The sequence below is a fragment of the Cnephaeus nilssonii genome (genome assembly GCF_951640355.1).
Source record: "Cnephaeus nilssonii genome assembly, chromosome: 24".
Classification (NCBI taxonomy): Eukaryota; Metazoa; Chordata; class Mammalia; order Chiroptera; family Vespertilionidae; genus Cnephaeus; species Cnephaeus nilssonii.
This window is the reverse complement of record NC_137095.1, coordinates 7,059,592-7,080,701: the sequence shown is the minus strand read 5'-3', so window position 1 is coordinate 7,080,701 and position 21,110 is coordinate 7,059,592. Positions and strand designations below refer to the sequence as shown.

Sequence of the window (21,110 nt, the reverse complement as noted above, 5' to 3'; positions counted from 1 at the left end):
TAACTCACAGGATCCATGCAAACACTGCATGGCAAGATTTATGAAGTGGCCACTTGTTTGACCCCCCCCGCCCCACGCACACACACACACACAGCTGCTTCATAATTTATAAAGAAAATTCATCTCAGAGGCTTTACCTAGCAAGTTATCCCTCTACTTTGTTTCGTGTTTTCTCTTTTCCTTTGTATTTGAAATGAACGCCGTGAAGGACCACACTATGCCACAGGTAATAATAGCACACACAGCTATGACTGTCCACTGCCCTTCCCTAAAATAGATTCTTCAGTACAAGGCACAACAAACAGCTCTGTCATTTACCGAATTGTATGGGAAGCGAGGATCGGAACTGGAGACATGAAAAGACTTATGAGTCACTGGAGTCCAATTTAGCCTTGATGGTAGTGTGAGGGGCATGATTAGGTCCGTTTTCAGGGAAAATTACATTGTTAGTGAAGGAAGAGTCCTGTCCATTTGTCAGATCCTGGTGACAAGGTTCTTGATAATAGGGACTGCTTCTCAGGCCCCAAACACGCCTCCCCTTCTCTTGTTTCTCCTCAAATCCCCCGTTGAGGAGGCATGGACAGATTGACATACCTCGATGTGGGATTGGGGGGACGAGAAGAGAGAAACCAGAGAACTTATATACTTACTAGAGGCCCGGTGCACGAATTCATGCACAGGTGGGGTCCCTTGCCCTGGCCAGCGATTGGGGCTGATGGGGGGGGCGGGCACAGCTGGTCGGGGGGAGGGACCACGGGAGGTTGGCCCAGCAGCAAGCTAACCAACGGCTGATTCCGTGAGGAATCGGGCTCCCTCCTCCCTCCTGTCTGGGTCCGGGGTGCGGGTGGACCAGATTCAGGGCTGTCGGGACCCCAGCAGCAAGGTCTGGGTGCACATCGTAGCTATTGGCCGGTTGTTCATCATTAGGTCGTAACGGTTGCTTAGGCTTTTATATATATAGATATGCATAGCCCATGGACACAGGCAATGGGGTAGTGAAGACCTGGGGGTGAGGGTAGGGGTTGGGAGGCGGGGAGGAAAGGGGGATGGGAATGGGAGATATCTTTAATACCATCAACAATAAAAAATACGTTTTAAAATGAAAAAAAACAAACCCTGCTGGTCTAGACACTCCTGAAGGTCCCCAGGCCGTGTTTCTGGTCTGAGGTTCAAAGGCCTGGCTGCAGACTCTTGGCCGCCATGACACTTCTCACTGTGCCCAGCACTCTACCCTGGACCTCTCGCATTCTTCGTGCTCTTTGTGTGAACTGTATCTGTGGGCATAGCTTCCACCGCCTACCACCCGTGTGCCGGAGCCTTTGCTCCTCAGTTACGGCGTTCGGCCTGACTGGGTGTAGACCCCGATCTGATCTGTGTGCGAATCCCCCTCCGGATATCCCCACCAGACGTCCCAGCTCCCCTCTCCTCCTGCTGCCTGTTCAGTTCCATTCAAAACACACTCGTTGCACCTTCTGTGTAGTTACCGAGAATACAGAGGTCCTGTTCTATTGAAACAAATCTTCCTCTGTTTGATTGGTAGGGGTTTTATTTTTATATTTATTATCTAGCAATTGTTGGGAAGGCCGTAGTCTTAGCTGTCAGCGATTATTCTTCCCTTCCGATCCCTGCACCCCTCCCTAAGGTTATTCCACAATACCGTTACAGTTTGATAGAGGTGATTTTCAAATATACACGACTGGTTCCAACTGTCTCACCCGTCTCACTTAGTCTCTGCACACAGATGGTTCCTTGTCTCCTGAAAATGAGATCGGTTGTGAGTTTGATTCCGAAAATTGCGAAAGTGAATGGAGAGATGATTTAGTAAGTTGTCGTGTATCAATGCGATGCAGTTTTAAGCAGCCATTGAAAATGCTTGCGAACAGCTATGGATAATTTCTGCTTCTCTGCGCACTGTCCAGACTTCCCCCAGTGAGAATCCCTTTCTTTAATAACCAGGAAAGGAGTAAGAGCGGAGACACATGACATGATCAGTTATTTTGTAGAGGGGAAGGTGGAAGAGAGCAGCAATTTGCTCTGACTTTTGCCAGTGACACCTGGCTAAGCCCCAAAGATTTCCCAAGACCCTTCAGTTTAGATGTCTCTTTTCCTTCCAAGTGCCTGGCCCAAAAGAGAGCCGGCATTATGATCAGCCTCGAAGCCAAAGCCACTAGTCTGTCTCCCCCTCACACTCCCACTTGTCAAAGAAGGTAGTACTTTTTAGATTCTGAGCTGCCTGGGTAAAGGCCTATATTTTATTTATTTCTGTAACCCCAAAGCCCTTACCACAGTGTCTGAAACAGTGGAATACTATGCAGCCATAAAAGGGGGGGCTCTTTTTGTTCTGTCATAGAACAAACCCAAGACGTTAAGTGAAAAAAAGGCCAACTGGCCAAAACCGGTTTGGCTCAGTGGATAGAGCGTCGGCCTGCGGACTGAAAGGTCCCAGGTTCGATTCCGGTCAAAGGCATGTACCTTGGTTGCGGGCACATCCCCAGTTGGGGGGTGTGCAGGAGGCAGCTGATTGATGTTTCTCTCTCATTGATGTTTCTAGCTTTCTATCTCTCTCCCTTTCTCTCTGTAAAAAATCAATAAAATATAAAACAAAACAAAACAAAAGGCCAACTGCTAAGCAGTGTGCAGAGAATACTCCCATTTGGGTAAAGAGGGGAGAAAGGAAGTTTTTATCACCGGAAGGATGTGTGAGAAACCATATGCCTCTGGGAAGGGAACCGTGTGCCGGGGAAGAGAGGTGGGAGGGACGCTTTTGCACTGCACACCCTTTGATGCCTTTTGAATTTTAAACCCTGTAGAAATTTTCAGTGATAAAAAATAAATAAAAATTTAAACTACATCTTGAATTTATTTGAAATATCCAGAATAGGTAAACCTGTAGAGACAGAAAGCAAAGTTAGTGGTAGCCAGGGGCTAGGAGGAAGAAGGAATGGAGAGTGACGGCTTAGTTGGGTGTGGGGTTTCCTTTCGGGGTGATAAAAATATTCTGGAACTGGATAGTGGTGGTGGCTGTACAACATTGTAAATGTACAAAGTGCCATTGAACTGAACGCTGTCGTTGTTTTTCTGTTGCGATATAATTGACTGCCGTGTACACTTTAAAATGGTTAAAATGGTGAATTTTATGTTATGTGAGTTTTACCATAATAATATCCCTTGGAGAGTTAACTTGTTGCTTTGTGGTTTTAAAGAGATCACACTGCCCAGCCGGCGTGGCTCAGGGGTTGAGCATCGAACTGTGAACCAGGAGGTCACGGTTCGATTCCCGGTCAGGGCACATGCTGGGGTTGTGGGCTCGATTCCCAGTGTGGGGCGTGCAGGAGGCAGCCGATCCATGATTCTCTCTCATCATTGATGTTTCTCTCTCTCTCTCTCCCTTCCTCTCTGAAATCAATAATAATAATAATAATAATAATAATAATAATAATAAAAGATGCTATTAAAGTTCCATTCCTACTCACATGTCTTCTAAATTGTTTCTGAGGAAATCCTTTGCCTGTCACGGCCCACCTTGCTGTGTGGCAGAAGATGTCAGTCCTGAAATGCCAGTGAGATGACTGACTGTGAGAGGCCCTCATTTAGCCCTGGAACTCACCAGCAAGTGCCTCTCCGTTCACACTCTTGGTTACTAGGTTTGTTTGTGTGTTTTTTAAAAAAATATATTTTATTGATTTCAGAGAGGAAGGGAGAGGGCGAGAGAAATAGAAACATCAAAGAAGAGAGAGAATCATTGATTGGCCGCCTCTTGCACGCCCCCAACTGGGGATGGAGCCCGCATCCTGGGCATGTGTCCTTGACCGGAATCGAATCTGGGACCCTTCAGTCCCAGGCCGATGCTCTATCCATTGAGCCAAACCAGCTAGGGCATTATTAGTTTTTTTAACTCTTCTCCAACTCTGTTTACACAGTTCTGGATGGCCCTCCTCCTCCCTCCAGAGACTCCTTAGTAAATATAACTTTTCCACCTTGTCCTGACGAGTGTCAGAGAGTCAGGGAGTGATGGGGGATACTTCACTGCTAAACAGCATGGTTACAGCTAACATTGTCTGAAAGAAATTGTGAGGTTTCACTCTTCTCTTTCTCTCCTCCACTGTCCCCTCTTTTTTCGTGTTTATTATGCAGTCATTGACTCAGGAATCTATATATATAAAAGGCTAATATGTAAAGTGTCTCCTTGGGAGTTCAACCGCGAGACTGGGAGTTCAATTACTTGCTATGATGTGTGCTGACCACCAGGAGGTGGCGCAGAATGAAGGAAGGCCCCAGATGGCAGCCAGAACGCCCTGATCGGTCCTGATCACTGGCCAGGCCTAGGTACCCTACCTGTGCACGAATTTCATGCACCAGGCCTCTAGTATCTCTATAAAACCTGTCACAGGCTGGCTTGATTATTTCATTTTCCTTTTTTGTCTACATTTCAGTGAGCCCTCCCCTTATTCTGGGCCCATCGCCCAGGCCCTGGCCTCCACATTGCCTCCCAGATGTTTTGAGCTTTAGCACAATGGCTCTCATCAGTTTATTCTTACTCCTTTTGTTGCCCCCAACCCTGCTGTCCTCCCAATGCCAAGTGTGCTGTGCCCTCGAAAGTGACCACTAGTTTATCTGAGCCTAGAAGTGGGCTGGAGGACAGGGGCTGGACTGCTTCACAGTACATAATGCCTCCATGTGTACCTTTTTCGGTTTTTCTTTGGTTGTTCATCCTCACCCGAGGATATTTTCCCATTGATTTTTAGAGACAGTGGAAGATAGAGGGAAAAACAGAAACATCGATGTGAGACAAATACATCAGTTGGTTGCCTCCTGCACGCGCCCTGACTAGGGCCTGGGCTGGGGAGGAGCCTGCAACCGAGGTACGTGCCCTTGACCGGAATTGAACCCGGGACCCTTTGGTCCATAGGCTGAAACTCTACCCATTAAGCCCAACCAGCTAGGGCTCAGTGTGTACCTTTATCTAATCCTCATTTTAGCCTTCAAGAAGAGGTACCAGCCCTAACCGGTTTGGCTCAGTGGATAGAGCATCGGCCTGCAGACTCAAGGGTCCCAGGTTCGATTCCGGTCAAGGGCATGTACCTTGGTTGTGGGCACATCCCCAGTAGGGAGTGTGCAGGAGGCAGCTGATCGATGTTTCTCTCTCATCGATGTTTCTGACTCTCTATCCCTCTTCCTTCCTCTCTGTAAAAAATCAATAAAATATATTAAAAAAAAAAAAAGAAGAGGTACCATTTTACTATGGGGAAAGTTGAGGCATAGGGGAGGTAGAGAACATCCCTAAGGTTAATAAGTGGGGGAGCCCAGGTAAGAATCCAGACAGCCTCCTCACTGCTGTGTTCTATTGTTTAACCCGAGGAAGTGATCTTTGTGGTTACAGAGAATAGTGGGGAGGCGATATTCACCTGAGAGCAAGCAAAGTGGCAACTACTTATTTATTTATTTTAAAAAATGTTTTTTGCCCTGGCCGGTTGGGCTCAGTGGATAGAGTATGGGCCTGTGGACCAAAGGGTCCCGGGTTCGATTCCGGTCAAGGGCATGTACTTTGGTTGCAGGCTCCTCCCCGGCCCTGGCTCTGGTCTGGGCATGTGCAGGAGGCAACCCATCGAAGTGTTTGTCTCACATAGATGTTTCTCTCTGTCTCCCTCTCTCTTCCACTGTCTCTAAAAATCAATGGAAAAATATTCTCGGGTGAGGATTAACAACAACAACAAAACAATAAAAAAAGTGTTTTTAATGATTTTAGAGAGAGAGGAAGAGAGAAGGAGAGAGAGAAACATTGATGTGAGAGAGAAATATGGATCTGCTCCCTACTGGGGATCGAGCCTGAAACCTGGGTTTGTGCCCTGACTGGGAATCAGACCAGCCACCTTTTCGGTGCCCAGGACGGCGCTTAACCAACTGAGCCACACTGGCCAGGCCTCAGCTACTTCTTCCTCATGTGTAAGCTGGGTCTGGGTAAGAGCTCCCTTTATTTCAGCATTCCCCAGAATGTATCCTCTGGAAAACTACTCAAGGTGTCATTGCCAATAAATTCATTTAATTTAGAAAACAGAGTAAATCGAATTCACTTACTGGAGTTTCTTAAGTCTGCCCTGATATATTAGAGAGTCTGTAAAAAGTAGTAAAGAAACCTGTCTCGCCCTAACCGGTTTGGCTCAGGGGATAGAGCGTCAGCCTGTGGACTCAAGGGTCCCAGGTTTGATTCCGGTCAAGGGCATGTACCTTGGTTGCGGGCACATCCCCAGTAGGAGGTGTGCAGGAGGCAGCTGATCAATGTTTCTCTCTCATCGATGTTTCTGACTCTCTATCCCTCTCTCTTCCTCTCTGTAAAAAATCAATAAAATACATTAGAAAAAGAAAAAAAAGAAACCTGTCTCATTTTGTTTGGCCCTAAGGGGTGTGGGAACCTTTCCTGCTGCCTAACACCTGTTGTCATCCCATGGGAACACGGCTGTACGTAAACTCTCTGGAGCTGTTTCAGAAATTGCATTTTAATTAAAACAGAAACTTACTGGCTTTATTAAAAGGAAGGCACTGGCCTGACCGGCGTGGCTCAGTGGTTGAGAGTCGACCTACGAACCAGGAGATCAGGGTTCTGTTCCCGGTCAGGGCACATGCCTGGGTCGCAGGCTGCGGGCTCCATCCCCAGTGCGGGGCGTGCAGGAGGCAGCCGATCCATGATTCTCTCTCGTTATGGATATTTCTCTCTCTCTCTCTCCCTCTCCCTTCCTCTCTGAAATGAATAAAAATACACCATATTTTCCGGCATATAAGACGACTTTTTAACCCAGGAAAATCTTCTCAAAAGTCGGGGGTCTTATATGCTGGCAAATACGGTACCTGTATTCCCCCCCCTCCCCCCCACAAGCCGCTGTCCCAGTGCTGGAGCTGAGAGTGAGTATGTATTTAAAAAAAATAAGAAAAAGGAAGACACTGACTGTCTAGCCTGTTTTGCTGTAACCCCCTCTGACCCATTGTCCGCTGGGGTGGTTGTGGGGTGGGGGCAGTCGTGTTATAGTTGGGCTGGATGAAGGCGTGGGGACCCACGGGAGCAATCCGAACGTGGAGGAGCCTCCAGGCTCTGTGGGGCTGGCTGGTATCAGCAGGGCCCCAAGGTGAAATTTCAGCTCCCAGGGTAGAGTTGGTATCCAGTGTCTCCCTCTGTAAACACTGACCTCAGCTTTGGTGGGTGTACGCTTCCCAACGTACCTCCACACAATGACCCGGCTGGGTCTAAAGGTAGAAAATGATGTCACCAGCCGTCTAGAGTCATTGCCTAATTAATACCTGGGCCAGGAATACCTGGCTCGTGGGTTCTAAATTAGGACCACATCTCATTGTCATCCGTCAGCCGTGGGCAGCCAAACCAGGGGCCAGGGCTGCCAGAACTTGGGATCATCCGAGGCCTTGGGCAGTGAAGGTCGGAGGAAGAGGCTGTATATAGCCCTGCGCGGGGGGTGTTGGAGAGGGAAGGGCCACGTGTGCGGGGCAGCAGGCCCACCCGCGGCTTGTGTTTGGGAAGGCCGCCCAGGGGTCTGACCAGCTCCCGGGAGCCTTTACCTGCGCAGCCCTGGATGGCTGGGTTGGTCCACCTTGTTTGTTTTTTTTAAAAATATATTTTTATTGATTTTTTACAGAGAGGAAGGGAGAGGGAGAGAGAGTTAGAAACATCGATGAGAGAGAAACATCAATCAGCTGCCTCCTGCACACCCCCTACTGGGGATGTGCCCACAACCAAGGTACATGCCCTTGACCGGAATCGAACCTGGGACCTTTCAGTCCGCAGGCCGATGCTCTATCCACTGAGCCAAACCAGTTAGGGCGGTCCACCTTGTTAATGGAACACTCTAGTTCACTTTCCCCCAATTTTCCTTCCTTCCTTCCTTCCTTCCTTCCTTCCTTCCTTCCTTCCTTCCTTCCTTCCTTCCTTCCTTCCTTCCTTCCGAAAATATATTTTTACTGATCTCAGAGAAGAAAGGAGAGGGAGGGAGGGAGAGAAGGAGAAACATCAACAATGAGAGAGAATCATTGATGGGCTGCCTCCTGCACATCCCACACTGGGGATCGAGCTTGCAACCTGGGCATGTGCCCTGACCAGGAATCGAACCGTGACTTCCTGGTTCATAAGTCGATGCTCAACCACTGAGCCACGCCAGCCGGGCCAAATTTGCCTTTCATCGGTCAGAATCACAACCAGCTCTTACTGCATATACAGCTTCCCATGCCCACCCCAGAAGGACTGAAGCAGTCTGTGTAATAAATGCCCTGCGTGGTCTGTAGGGTGAGGCAAGTTTGGGGAAACCCTGCTCTAGTTGATCTGGGATCTTACATGGCAGTAATGGGCTCAGTCCACTCAGCAAGGGCCTCTTCTTCATCTTCTTCAGGGCTGTGGACCCCTAGCCCCTCTAGCCAAGGCCAGGTCATAGCTAGATGTTGGGCCCCAGCTAGAAGTAATTTTATTTATTTTTTTTTTTGTTAATCCTCACCCGAAAATTAAGAGAGAGTGGAAAGGAGGAGGAGAAACAGAGCGAGAGAAACATTGATGTGAGAGAGACATCTCAATTGGTTGCCTCCCGCATGCGCCCCAACCAGGGCCAGGGATCAAGCCTACAACCGAGGTACGTGCCCTTGAGTGGAATCGAACCCGGGACTCTTCAGTCCAAGGGCCAATGCTCTATCCACTGAGCCAAACCGGTTAGGGCTAGAAGTAATTTTAGAAGAGGCAGTTTGATGGGCCGTTGGTTGGTGTCTTTTATGTTAAATCCCTGCTCTAATTGGTCAAGGGTACTTATCAAGCATATACTATGTGCAAAATAAGGAATAAAAAGTAAACTGAACATGTCCCTACGTCCTGGGCATTGAATAACTTGTTCAGATTTCAGATAACAAGAAAGTTCTGGAGATGGGTGATAGTGGTGGTTGTACAACAGTGTGAACGTACTTCATTCCACTGAACTGTACACTTAAAAATGATTAAAATGGTAAATTTTGTGTTATGTATAGGTCTCCACAATTAGGGGAAAAACAACTTGTTCAGGAGACAGTACACCCAAAGACCAACTGAGGAAGACATTTACAAAGTGACAGACCAGCACATTTTAAGAAGCACATGGATACTCAAGTAAGTAAACCAAATACCCGCACAGCTTTTGTGCTAGAGGTAAAAAAAATTGGTAGTTTGGCCCTGGCCGGTGTTGCTCAGTGGATAGAGCGTCGGCCTTCAGACCGAAGGGTCCCAGGTTTGATTCCGGTCAAGGGCACGTACCTCTGTTGTAGGCTCCTCCCCAGCCCCGGCCCTGGTCAGGGTTCGTGCAGGAGGCAACCAAATGATTTGCTTCTCTCACATTGATATTTCTCTCTGTCTTTCCTTCTTTATTCCACTCTAAAAATCAATGGAAAAATATCTCCAGTGAGGATTAAAAAAAGAATTGATAGTTTGGGAAGTTATGCAAATGAGAGAGATGGCACCTGTGAAGAGAACAATAGATCATATGCAATAGAAAGCAAATTTTCTAAGGGAAAGAGTCTTCTAGAGAGGTAGCCCCTTGCCCTGACTGGTTTGGCTCAGTGGATAGAGCGTCGGTCTGTGGACTGAAGGGTTCCAGGTTCGATTCTGGTCAAGGGCATGTACCTTGGTTGCGGGCACATCCCCAGTGGGGGGTGTGCAGGAGGCAGCTGATCGATGTTTCTCTCTCATCGATGTTTCTAACTCTCTATCCCTCTCCCTTCCTCTCTGTAAAAAATCAATAAAATATATTTTAAAAAATAAAAATAAATAGAGAGGCAGCCCTCACGCTACCACTGGGTAGCAAGTGTTTGCTGGGGGAATGCAGATGAGGGATCGCAAAGGAACCGGTGACAAGGGAAGTCTCCCCGGGTGGGTGGTGATGGTGAGGCCTCTTGCTTTGAGTGAGTAGAGAAATACTGTCTTGATTCAAAGTGATTTTCCGGTATTATAACTTGGAAGTTACAGAAGGCAGGTGCTGGAGGCCACTGAGGAACGAGCTGTTGGAGATGGTTAGAAATGGCCAGAAAAGGTGGGCCCGCTGCTGGGTCGTGCATCTCTGCTCTACCTCTGCAGGAGCTGAGAGGGACCTGGAGGTGGGTCTTGGAGCAGCATAGGCAAGGGCTTTGTGCAACAGACAGCCCCGAACCCACTGGGCAGCTGATGTGAGAGACAGGTGGCTTTCAGGGAAGGAGTTACCTGCCAGGAGGACTCCAGATTTGCAGGGGGGACTTCACTCAGAACAACTGGTGTATGAGCTGAGCTTTATTGGAGGCAAAGATGCTGGGAACCAGAGCCACTGTGGCCTCCCAGATGGGGCTGGGGAAGAGAGTAGGAGTGGGGCTGTGTGACTGATGAGCTAACCATGCCAGCAGAGCCATCTGGGGCTAGTCTGGCACGTAGTAGGCGTTCAGTAAATATTTGCCACAATGAAATGAATTGAAAACCCACTTGTTTTTCTTTTGTGTGATTTGCTTTTTGTTTGTTTTTGGTTTGCTCTTAATTTTCTGGTGAAGCGTTATTTCCTCTTTTTAACAAGATGTATGGCCCTAGCCGGTTTGGCTCAGTGGATAGAGCATCAGCCTGCGGACCAAAGGGTCCCGGGTTTGATTCCAATCAAGGGCACGTACCTTGGTTGCGGGCTTCTCCCTGGCCCGGGCCCTGGTTGGGGTGCGTGCAGGAGGCAACCAATCGATGTGTTTCTCTCACATGGATGTTTCTCTCTCTTTCCCTCTCTCTTCCATTCTCTCTAAAAGATCAATGGAAAAATATCCTCGGGTGAGGATTAACAAAAAACAAGAAGATGTATGAGTCAGCTAAACGAGCCAGAAGGGGGTTGATTCACAGCTAGAGCTGGATGGCCCCCTGGGGGTTAGCGACCACTCTTTCACCCTCGCAGACTCCCTTTGCTCCCCTGGCGAGTCCGTCTCTGCCTTCCTCAGCCCACCTCTGCTCCTTCCGCATACGCATCCTGGGCTCAGATGCTGTCTGGCTGATGGCTCCCAAGTCTCCTAAGCTCTCTGCCTGCCATATGCAACTGCCGACTGGACCTCTCCTCTCGTTTGTCCTCACTCCTGCATCTAACAGGTCCAACGTGCACACTCATCACCTCTCCTCTGATTTGCTGCTGCTCCTCTCCCTCGGGATTCCATATATCCTTAAGAGGCGTCACCACCTGGTCAGCGTCTCCGGTTGGGAGCCTCAGTGCCACATGGGACTTCACCACTTTCTAACTCATCCTCAGCCTTTTTTTTACTATATTTTTATTGATTTCAGAGAGGAAGGGAGAGAGAGAGAGAGACATCAGTGATTAGAGAGAACCATTGCTCGGATGCCTCCTGCACGCCCCACACTTGGGGGTCAAGCCCGTGACTGTAATAGAACCCAGGACCCTTCAGTCCGCAGGCCGACTCTCTACTCACTGAGCCACACCGGCCAGGGCTCATCCTCAGTCTTTTTTATTTTATTTTTTTAAATATATTTTATTGATTTTTTACAGAGAGGAAGAGAGAGGGATAGAGAGTTAGAAACATCGATGAGAGAGAATCATTGATCAGCTGCCTCTTGCATGACCCCTACTGGGGATCGAGCCCACAACCCAGGCATGTGTCCTTGACCGGAATCGAACCTGGGACCCTTCAGTCCGCAGGCCGACGCTCTATCCACTGAGCCAAACCGGTTTTGGCATCATCCTCAGTCTTGATGAGTCTGCCTCAGACATGGTTCTGGAGTCTCTCCTCACGTGATCCATCTGCCCTATCCCAGCTACTCCAGAAATACAAACAGGCGCCGATGGGTTCTGCTGCTGCTGCCAGTCAGAGGCAGCGGGTCCATGTAACTCTAATTCCTCTCTGAGGGGGCCTGCAGGCCTTAGAGTGAACTCCTGCCCTGTGCTCGTAGGAGGTACTGCACCTCCGTGGCCCCACAGAGTCCTGGGGTTTCTTACTTCTCCTCTGGAGCTCAGTCTCAGGAATGCCCAGCCAGCGAGCTAGAGTGTGTTCCTTTTTGTTCCTACTAGTTCCCAAACCCTGGGGCTTTGGGGCGCACATCTGCTTCTGTCTAGGCCTGTGGGGCTCAGAGCAGTGATTCTCACCCTCAGCTGCACATTGGAACCAACTGGGGAGTGCGGAGTATTATCGATGCCTGGGTACCACCAGTCCAGTGAAGTCATTCTCTCTGGAGGTGGGGCCTGGCATTTTGTCAAGACTGGGTGATTGTCATCTCCAGGTGGAGGGTGACGGAGTTAGAGCGTGTATTTTCACTCTCCCTGCCCTGGGTTCTCAGAACTGGGCCGGCTCTGCAGCTCTCCAAGTCATCACGCAGGATCCTCCTGCTTGGGAATGCGCTCTCTTTCCCTCTCTCTTCTGTGCTCACGCGCTCTCTGTGCCCTCAGAATCAGGCCCAAACTCCGTGCATGCGCTCCAGGTCATTCACTGTGTGGTCCCAGCTTACCATTCATGCCTGGCCACTTCCCACCACACACTGTTGAGCCAACCACATGGACATTCCCTGTCATTCCCCATATGAGTCAAGCTCTTTAATGCCTTAGCAAGTCCTGGTCTGCTATATTTGCCAGAATTGAAATTCTCTCCCTTATGTCCTTCATGGTCCTGCTGAGATAGCCTGTTTTTGAAACCTTCCCCCGGCAGAGTCAGTATCTCATGGAATTTTCTTCTAAGTATCTCATGCACTGGTGACATTACATTTTGATTATTAGGTTGTTTGAGGTCACAGACTGGCTCAGAATAGGTGCTCCGTTCCAGCTGAATGGACGGATGAAGGCTCAGAATCCCCGGAGGCATCTGGGACAGATAGACTTAGGGAAGCCCTTGATGGTAGGGACCAGAGGGGACTATTTATAGTCTGTCTCTCTAAGAGCAGGGCCTTGGCTGGATTGGAAACAGAAGGGGCTGGTGGTCCCTTACTGATCTGGTGTCACCTTAAAGGGACCGCCCATTGTCTTCTTTGACCCTCAGGTGCCCCGAAGCTGAGGAGAGCTTTGGACACAGGTGAGCAAAGTGTTACATTTCTTGGCCTCACTGTACCACTTTTGGCCCCGATCACTACACATGCGCTGGTTCCATACAGTTCCAGAATATTCAAACCAACACTACTACATTTTAAAACGTTGACTATATAAATACCATTATACCAGTCTTAATTCAGTCACCATAAAGAGTAGACGTTTCACCCCAGTTCCACCATTATAGCCAGCAATTGTAGTAATACTTACAGTTTGGGGAATGTACCGCACCAGGCACAGAGCTAAGCACTTTACATGTATTATCTCACTTAATATTTCTAACAGTCCAGTGTGGGATCCCCATTTTACAGATTAGAGAAAGGAGGCTGACCGAGGTTAAAAGGGCTTGCCTGGTGTCACAGAGATAGTGGCATAGCTGGGATGTAGCCCAGTTCTGGCTTCAGTGTTTGTGCTTTCGTCCTATATTGTGTTTTCTATCCTATATTCCTTCTGCTTGTTCCAACAAGTCAAAGTTTTCATTTCCTATACTTCCAGGCCTTGTCCATACATGCTAGTAGTTTTTACATAATTATACTCACAGCACAGGTATCACATAGAATTATTGCCTTTATAGCAAATACGTCATACATAATACTTTTTCTTTATATCATGATATAACTTTCTATCATAATCCACGTCCCATCTATCACCAAGACCTGCTGAGTCGGCCTCCAGTATATATCTCTCATCTGTAATCCACTTCCCTCCATCCCTACACTTATCTTTGGTCTGGGCTCCAGCTGGAGCCTCTTAACCCTTCATGATTTTACTCTTGTCTCCTTCTAGGAGCCACAGTGATCTTTAAAAAAAGTAAGCCAGATCCTGGTAACCCCTAGCCTGCCCGTGCATTTGGATAAATCACAAATCCTTCACCTGGCCTCCGGGTCCTGTGTACGCCTCCCACCTCATCCCATGCCTTGCTAGGCTCACAGCATTCTCACCCCTTGAGCCTCCTTCCATAGCTCAAAACTGCCCAATTCTGTGCCATCTCAGGCCTGTTCCCCCTGTCTGGGACCTTTTCTCTCCACACTGTGCCCGGCTAATGCTCGTTTGTTGTTCAGGCCTCTCTTTAGATGCCTGTTCAAAGAGGCCATTACTCACCACCCCTCTCAGCCTAAATTAGGACTCCTTTACGCACACAGATCAGACTTTCTACATTTGTGTGATTATTTGATTAATATATTTTACCCCCAAAAAACTGTGTTTATTTTGCCAAGCACTTTATCCCTAGTGCCCAGCACAGTACCAGATGCGTAGTAGGTGATCAATATTTGTTTGAAATAGTATTTTTTCTGTTGCTATATGGTCTTCAAAACCATAACCTAATAGCTGCATAATACCGGATAGTTATCCCTTTAAAGGCTTTCGTAAGACATTTGTTTCATATGCAGCTCAAAGAACTGCACTCTTATGGTCAAAAGAAAAAAATGTTCAAAGTCTCTGGACCAGCAGTATCAGAAATCTGAACACACTAATAATAACATTATATGTGTACATGGTGAGCCTCATTTTGCCGTTGAAAGAAAAAATACAGATTATAGGTTTTGAAATCAATTTAGTGGGTTGTGAGCAGCACAGCTTTTAAAAATAGAACAGAATGAAAAATGTCAGAATGCTTTGCAGGCGAGAGGATAAGAATTGTTTTGTAAAACTTTCACTTATATATATAACTTTGTTTCCATTTTATGTAGATATAACTGTAGATAAAGTGGAAGCATGTACTGGTTTGCAATGTAAAATATATTTCTTAATGTGGGTTGCAGTTATAAAATGGAGAAGCACAGCCCTGGCCGGTGTGGCTCAGTTGGTGGGAGCATCGTCCCATATACCAAAAGGTTGCAGGTTCAATTCCCAGCCGGGGCACATGCCTAGGTTGAGGGTTCTATCCCTGGTCGGGGTGTGTACGGGAGACAACCGATCAGTGTTATTCTTTCTCTTCTTCTCTCTCACTTTTTTTTTAATGTATATTTTTATTGATTTCAGAGAGAAAGGGAAAAGGAGAGAGATAGAAACATCAATGGTAAGAGAGAATCATTGATTGGCTGCCTCCTGCATGCCCCCTACTGGGGATTGAGCCTGAAACCCCGGGCATGTGCCCTTGGCCAGAATCGAACCTGGGACCTTTCAGTCCACAGGCCGATGCTCTATCCACTGAGCCAGACCAGCTAGGGCTCTAATGTGTATTTCATCATCACATCCCCTTGTTCTCCTCTGGCCTGTGACAGTTTCCTAGTCTTTCATGACCTTGACAGGTTGGTGGAGGACTGACTGGTCAGGAATTTTGTAGAATGCTCCTCAGTGTGGATTTGTCTGGTGTGTTTCTCTTGATTAGACTAGGGTTATGGGTTTAGGGGAAAAATATCATGCAGATGAAGCACACATCCCATCACATCCTATCAGAAGGTGCGTGATATCAACGTGGTTTATCTTTGGTGTTGCTGACCTCGGTCACTTGGTCAAGGGAGGGAGGGGGGTCTCCCAGCTTTCTTCACTGTAAAGTTATTATTTTTCTTGTCCCGTACTCTGTTCTTTAGAAGCCAATCACCAAGACACTAAGACCAGCCTATTCTCAAGGGGATAAGGGTGTGGGGGTGTTAAATTCCACCGGAGGCAGGAGAATCTACACATACTATTTGGAATTATTCTCTAGGGAAGATTTGTCTTGTCTCCAGTTATTTAGTAATTTACATCAGTGTGGACTTCTGTACATTTATTGTATATTTTGCATTATCCTGCTTACAGTGTTATTTATGGTGTCGCTCACATGTTCCAGCTTTGGCCATTGAGAGCTCTTTCGATTGGCTCCTGTGTCCCTTGGACATGCCCTCATCCTTTCGTGTGTGTGTGTGTGTGTGTGTGTGTGTGTGTGTGTGTTTGGTTAATCCTCCCTTGAGGATATTTTTCCATTGATTTTTAGAGAGAGTGGAAGAGAGAGGGAAAGACAGAGAGAAATATCAATGTAACAGAAACACATTGATTGGCAGCCTCCTGCATGCATCCCAACCAGGGCCCAGGCTGGGGTGGAGCCTGCAACCATAGTACATGCCCTTGACCGGAATCAAACCGGGACCCTTGGGTCTGCAGACCAACGCTCCATCCATTGAGCCACACCAGCTAGGGCTGTGTGTTTTTTTGAGCACTGCCTTACTTTCTGGCATTACAAGATACTCTAGGCCCGTGGTCGGCAAACTGCGGCTTGCGAGCCACATGCGGCTCTTGGGCCCCTTGAGTGTGGCTCTTCCACAAAATACCACGGCCTGGGCGAGTCTATGTTGAAGAAGTGGCGTTAGAAGAAGTTTAAGTTTAAAAACTGTGGCTCCAAAGAAATTTCAATCGTTGTCCTGTTGGTATTTGGCTCTGTGGACTAATGAGTTTGCCGACCATTGCTCTAGGCTCTCTTGTATTTTGCCTGCCCCAGACAGAAGTCAGCCATTTCTAGGAGCTAGGGTTGGAGAGATGAGAAGCAGAGACATGGACGTTACCCTCTTGGGCACAGAGGGCGCACAGTGCTTTTCTGCCCGGGATCCCCGCGAGGATTGGTGGGCAGCACCGAGCAAGCGCACACGTAGAGCTGCCCCGTTTCCTTCATTTCTCAGGCGTGTAGAGTGCCCTGGCGAGCCACCATGGTTACCTGATCTGCCCAGTTCGAGTGCAGAATGTGCTCCAGACCAGTGGGCAGTGCCTGGCGAGTAGATTCTGGAAGCCCCCGCTGCCCACACGGAACAGCAGGGATCCCTGGTGCCTGAGCTGGTGCTGGTCAAGGTCTGGCCGCCCGGACTTTTGGGAGCATCTCTGCTCTTCTCATTCCCAGCACTGGATCTATCCAAACAACAGTGTTCGTTTTCCCACGGCTGCTGTTTCCGATTTAGCTTTCAACCCGCCGCCTCTCTCTCTCAGGCATGCTCAGCAGGGGTCCTTGCCCCCTTTAGGAAAAGTATCCCAGCAGGCACGGTTCCCTCAGCCCACCTCCCGGCTCTAAGGCTTACTCCGCTTTCCCCTGGACTACTTTTTCATTCTTGTCCCCTCGCTGGATCCTCTTGCTCAGCCTAAAAGGACACTCAGTCTTGGCCTAAAAAGACTCTCCTTGGCCTCGCCTCAACCTTCAGCCAGCACGGAGTCTCTCTCTCCCTTCACTTCAGGCCTCTTGAGAGAAGTCACTTCACCATCATCTCCCTTGACAACTGGGGCCATGGAGACCATGTTGATGGGAGATTTTCCACAGGAAAAGGCTGGCTGTGCTGGCTTCGATGGAGGGGGAGGCACTGATAAGGAAATGAGCGGCCCCTCTCTAAGAAAGATTTCAGGATGATGCAATGCTAACCCCGAAGCTCAGACGAGGCTCTGGTGCCTGGGAATGCCCCTGGGCCTGGGGTGGGGGTGGAAGGAGAGGCCTGGAGGCCGCTCCCCACAGGGACAGGAGGGGCAACCATTTCCAAACTCTGCCTGATGAACCCTTTCGTCTCCTCATCCTGTCGCGAGAGCCTTTACCCAGAGTGACAGCCACTTAACCACGGAGAATTTCCCCTCCCGTGGGCTCCCCACCTCCCGCGTTGCCCTGTTTTCCGCTGACGGTGTGAAGCAGCCCCGTGATTCACCAGCCCCACCTGCTCGCATCAGCGCATCCTCCCAAGGTAGTGTGGGTGTGCCCTTCCCATCAGTCGAGCAAAGGAAACTCCTGTTCAGAATTTGTACACTTCTTGGCCCCACTATACCCCGAACCAGCGGAGCTGGCTCCTGCCACTTATTCCCCTTTGTCACTGCCAGGAACCCCCCCCCCCCCCCCCCCCGGCCTGGTCTTTGGGATTCAGCTCGTGATCGATAAGTTTCCTCCAGGACCAAGTGCTTATCCCTCCCTGGCTCTAAACGTGAGCTTACGGACACTAGCCAATTGTGTATGTTTGTGGCCTGGCCTATTGGCTAATCCATTCATTCAACACATATTTATGGCCGAAACTGGTTTGGCTCAGTGGATAGAGCGTCGGCCTGCGGACTCAAGGGTCCCAGGTTCGATTCCGGTCAAAGGCATGTACCTTGGTTGCGGGCACATCCCCAGTAGGGGGTGTGCAGGAGGCAGCTGATCGATGTTTCTCTCTCATCGATGTTTCTAACTCTCTATCCCTCTCTCTTCCTCTCTGTAAAAAATCAATAAAATATATTAAAAAAACACAAATATTTATGGAAGACTTTCAGGCATAGTTCTAGGCACTGGAGAGACAATACGCGCAAAAAGATGTGGCTTCATAGAGTTTGCTTGGGAGACATATTAAACTAATGATTGTATAAATATAACAGTACATGCAGTAAAGAAAAAAATACAGGAGTTTGCAGTCTTGCCTGGGGTTTCACAGGGAAGTGGCAATTTAACAGATCTAAAGAATGAGTAGGAATTGACTCGGCAAGGGTATTGGAGAAAATCTTCCTGGACTTCTAGCATAGCATGTGCAAAGGTCCTGGGGCCGAAAGGAGGCGGGCCAGTTGGCTGGCGTGCGGAAAGCAAGGGGGAAACTGAGAGGCAAGAAGGCTGGGGAGGGCACTGAAGATGCGATGGGTAGGGCCTTGTGTGCATGTTGAGTATCCTGGTCTGCATCCCAGGAACAGTGGGAAAGAAGCCACTGAAGGGTTTTAAGTGTGACGTGATGGGATTTGTAGTTGTGAAAATTACTGAGCAATTGTCGGTGCCTCCCCCCAAAAAAAACTGGGGGGGGGGTTAGCAGGTCAAGTTGTGGTCCCGGGATAGGTCAGAGGGGGTCAGGGTGGCCCTGCTCTGTGTGCTGGTTCCTTGACTTACTGCCCTGAGATGCCAGGCTCGTGGGCAGGCGGTGAGCTCTCAGCAGGTGCTCCTGTGGAAGGGCCAGAGGGGGGACGCGGTTGGGTTAGTCCCAGTGCAGCCCCGATTCAGGTTCCACCTTTGTCATCTCAGTTTTCCTTGCTCTGAGAAGAAGGACAAGCCTGGTAAAGTCTCTTTTAAAAGCGACGAATTGCCCTCTCGTTAGGAACCCACCCACCATCGCTTCTCAGGGAAGAGCCTCGAACACCTGCCGCAGGTTAGGGTCCTTCCTGCCAAGCTGGCTTCCGCCCGGCCCCCGGAGGCACCCAGCCTGGCAGTGGTCTGCAAGGTGAGGTGGGCTTTGAGGGGCATGGCTGTGCCCGTCTCAGATTCCGAAGACCCCCAGCTCTGACCTGATCGTGTGACCTTGGGCAAATCGCTCCCCTGCCTGGGACCTCGGTGTCCTCACCTGCAAACTAAGGGGAGCTACAGAGCCCCCTCCATTCGACTGGGACTCGGGCAGGATGCCCGCTGGCAGCACTGCGCGGAGCTCCTGGGGGGCGCACAGCAGGGGCGCACGGATGCAAAATCGCCAAGGGGAGGGGTCTGCCAGGGAGGCCGGTTGCTACGGTGCACTGGCACCCCCCCCGCCCCTGGGCCGAGCGCAGGGCCTGGGGGCCACGAGGTTACGTAAGGAGCGGGGCGGGGCGGGCACCGCCCGAACAACGCGGCTGCCCTGCCCCTGGTGGCTCAGCCCCCGCCCGCCCGCCCGCCTGGCGGTGGCGGCAGTAGCAGCGCAGCCCGCGGAATGGAGCGGCGCCGGGGCTGAGCCGGGCGCGCACGGGCTACCGCATGTGCTGCGCGGGGAGCAGCTGCCAGGCGGGCAGACAGCGAGTGCCAGAGGCCCCGTCGGAGCAGCCGCGGGAGAGCGCCGGAGATGGGGTGAGTGAGCCCGCCGCGCTGGAGGGCTGCGGGCCTCCAGCGCGTCCGCCGGGAGCCTGGAGCTCGCGCGCCACCGACCCCGCGCCCTCCGCCCCGGGCCCGTGGCCCATCTCTCCAAGCCGCCGGGGCACCGCGCAGGGATCGGCGCCCGGCCGGCTCTGCTGCCTCGGCCATGCGGCGGTCCCCCCGCTCCCGGGCGCGGTCAACTCCAGGGCCTGTGTCTGTGAGTGTGGGAAGCAGTTTATCCTTCTCCGCTGTTGGGTTTATTACGAACAAAATGGAAATCCAAGTTTTCCTGGAAAGGAAATAATAAGAGCCCCCCGGCAGAGGGAGGGTGGACTTTTGAGTCTGTTGGAGATGGCTGCGGATGATGGCAGGCGGTGAGGAGCTAGGTGAGGCTTCGGTCTTGGAAACCACCAAGATGCTCAGGAGAGAAGTTGAAATACTCTGTCGAAGTGACTAATGCTTCTGAGTCTATAAAGTAATTTAAAAAGCAGGATTGATTGCTCCAGGCGTCTCTCAGAGCAGTAGGCGCTGTGAGTCAGGGAGCCACTGTGCTAATAACAGTTAAACTCCTTACATGGAGGATGGGGGGACCTCAGTATTCAGGGAATGGCTATTGTGCCCATTTCACAGATGAGGAAACTGAGGCCTGAAGTGGTTTGGTACCTTCCCACCGGTTGGTCCGCTGATGAGCATTGGTAGAGGGACCCTGTGTGTGGGCAGAGGGAAGCCACAGCCTGACAGTGGGGGGTGGGGTTGCAAGTGAACCAGAGTTCCTTCATCTCCGTGTCCCCTGCTGCTGAGCTTAGCGTCCTTATCATGACCCAAAGACTTGTGCTCTGTGGGGCTAGAGATCTTGCTTTCCTGTATGGGATAGGCGAGGAGTGGCAAGGGGCAAGATTGCCTGGGGGCTGGACCCAGCTCCCATGGGTCAGTGGGCATTATGTGCCTGGCTCCAGAAAAGTTTCTGGAGTCCTTTTACCTAGTGAACTCTATCTGTGGGGTCTGCACCGTGCTTGAAGGAACCAGAGGCAGGCCAGGAGGAATTTCAAGGAAGGGAAGTATGGGGGCTCCGGACCAACATGAGCAGACAGGGGAACAGAGAGGGGCCGGGAGATGTGCCTCAGACATTGGTGCAGATTCAAGAGGTGTCACCCGTACAGAAACGGGGGGATTTAACGAGGGGCCCCCTGGCTGGGAAGCAGACTGTCACATTCCCAGTGACCCCACCATAGACTGTGAAAGGGCTGTTCTTTGAGCAGTGGGAACCTTTGCAGCTCTCAGATTTCATACTTAAAAAAAAAAAAATGCATGGGAAGGAGTTGGCAAATGTAGATCTCAAGATGGGAGATAAAGGGATCTGGTAA

At 49.9% G+C, this 21,110-nt stretch overlaps 1 protein-coding gene across 5 annotated transcripts in view; it reads left to right on the top strand.

The window, feature by feature from the left end:
- Positions 1-21,110, top strand: part of HOMER2 (homer scaffold protein 2) — a 100,056-nt gene that overhangs the window by 15,802 nt on the left and 63,144 nt on the right. Inside the window, exon 1 of one of the 5 annotated variants that reach the window (XM_079764143.1) lies at positions 9,027-9,124. The exons of 3 other annotated variants lie outside the window; for them this stretch is intronic. Coding sequence is in view for 1 of the 2 variants with exons in the window: in XM_079764140.1 (XP_079620266.1) it covers positions 19,736-19,740 (5 nt within the window). In the remaining variant the exon portion in view is untranslated. Of the gene's footprint in view, positions 1-9,026; positions 9,125-19,610; positions 19,741-21,110 lie in introns of those variants that run through there. One more of the 5 variants, XM_079764140.1, reaches the window with a different exon arrangement.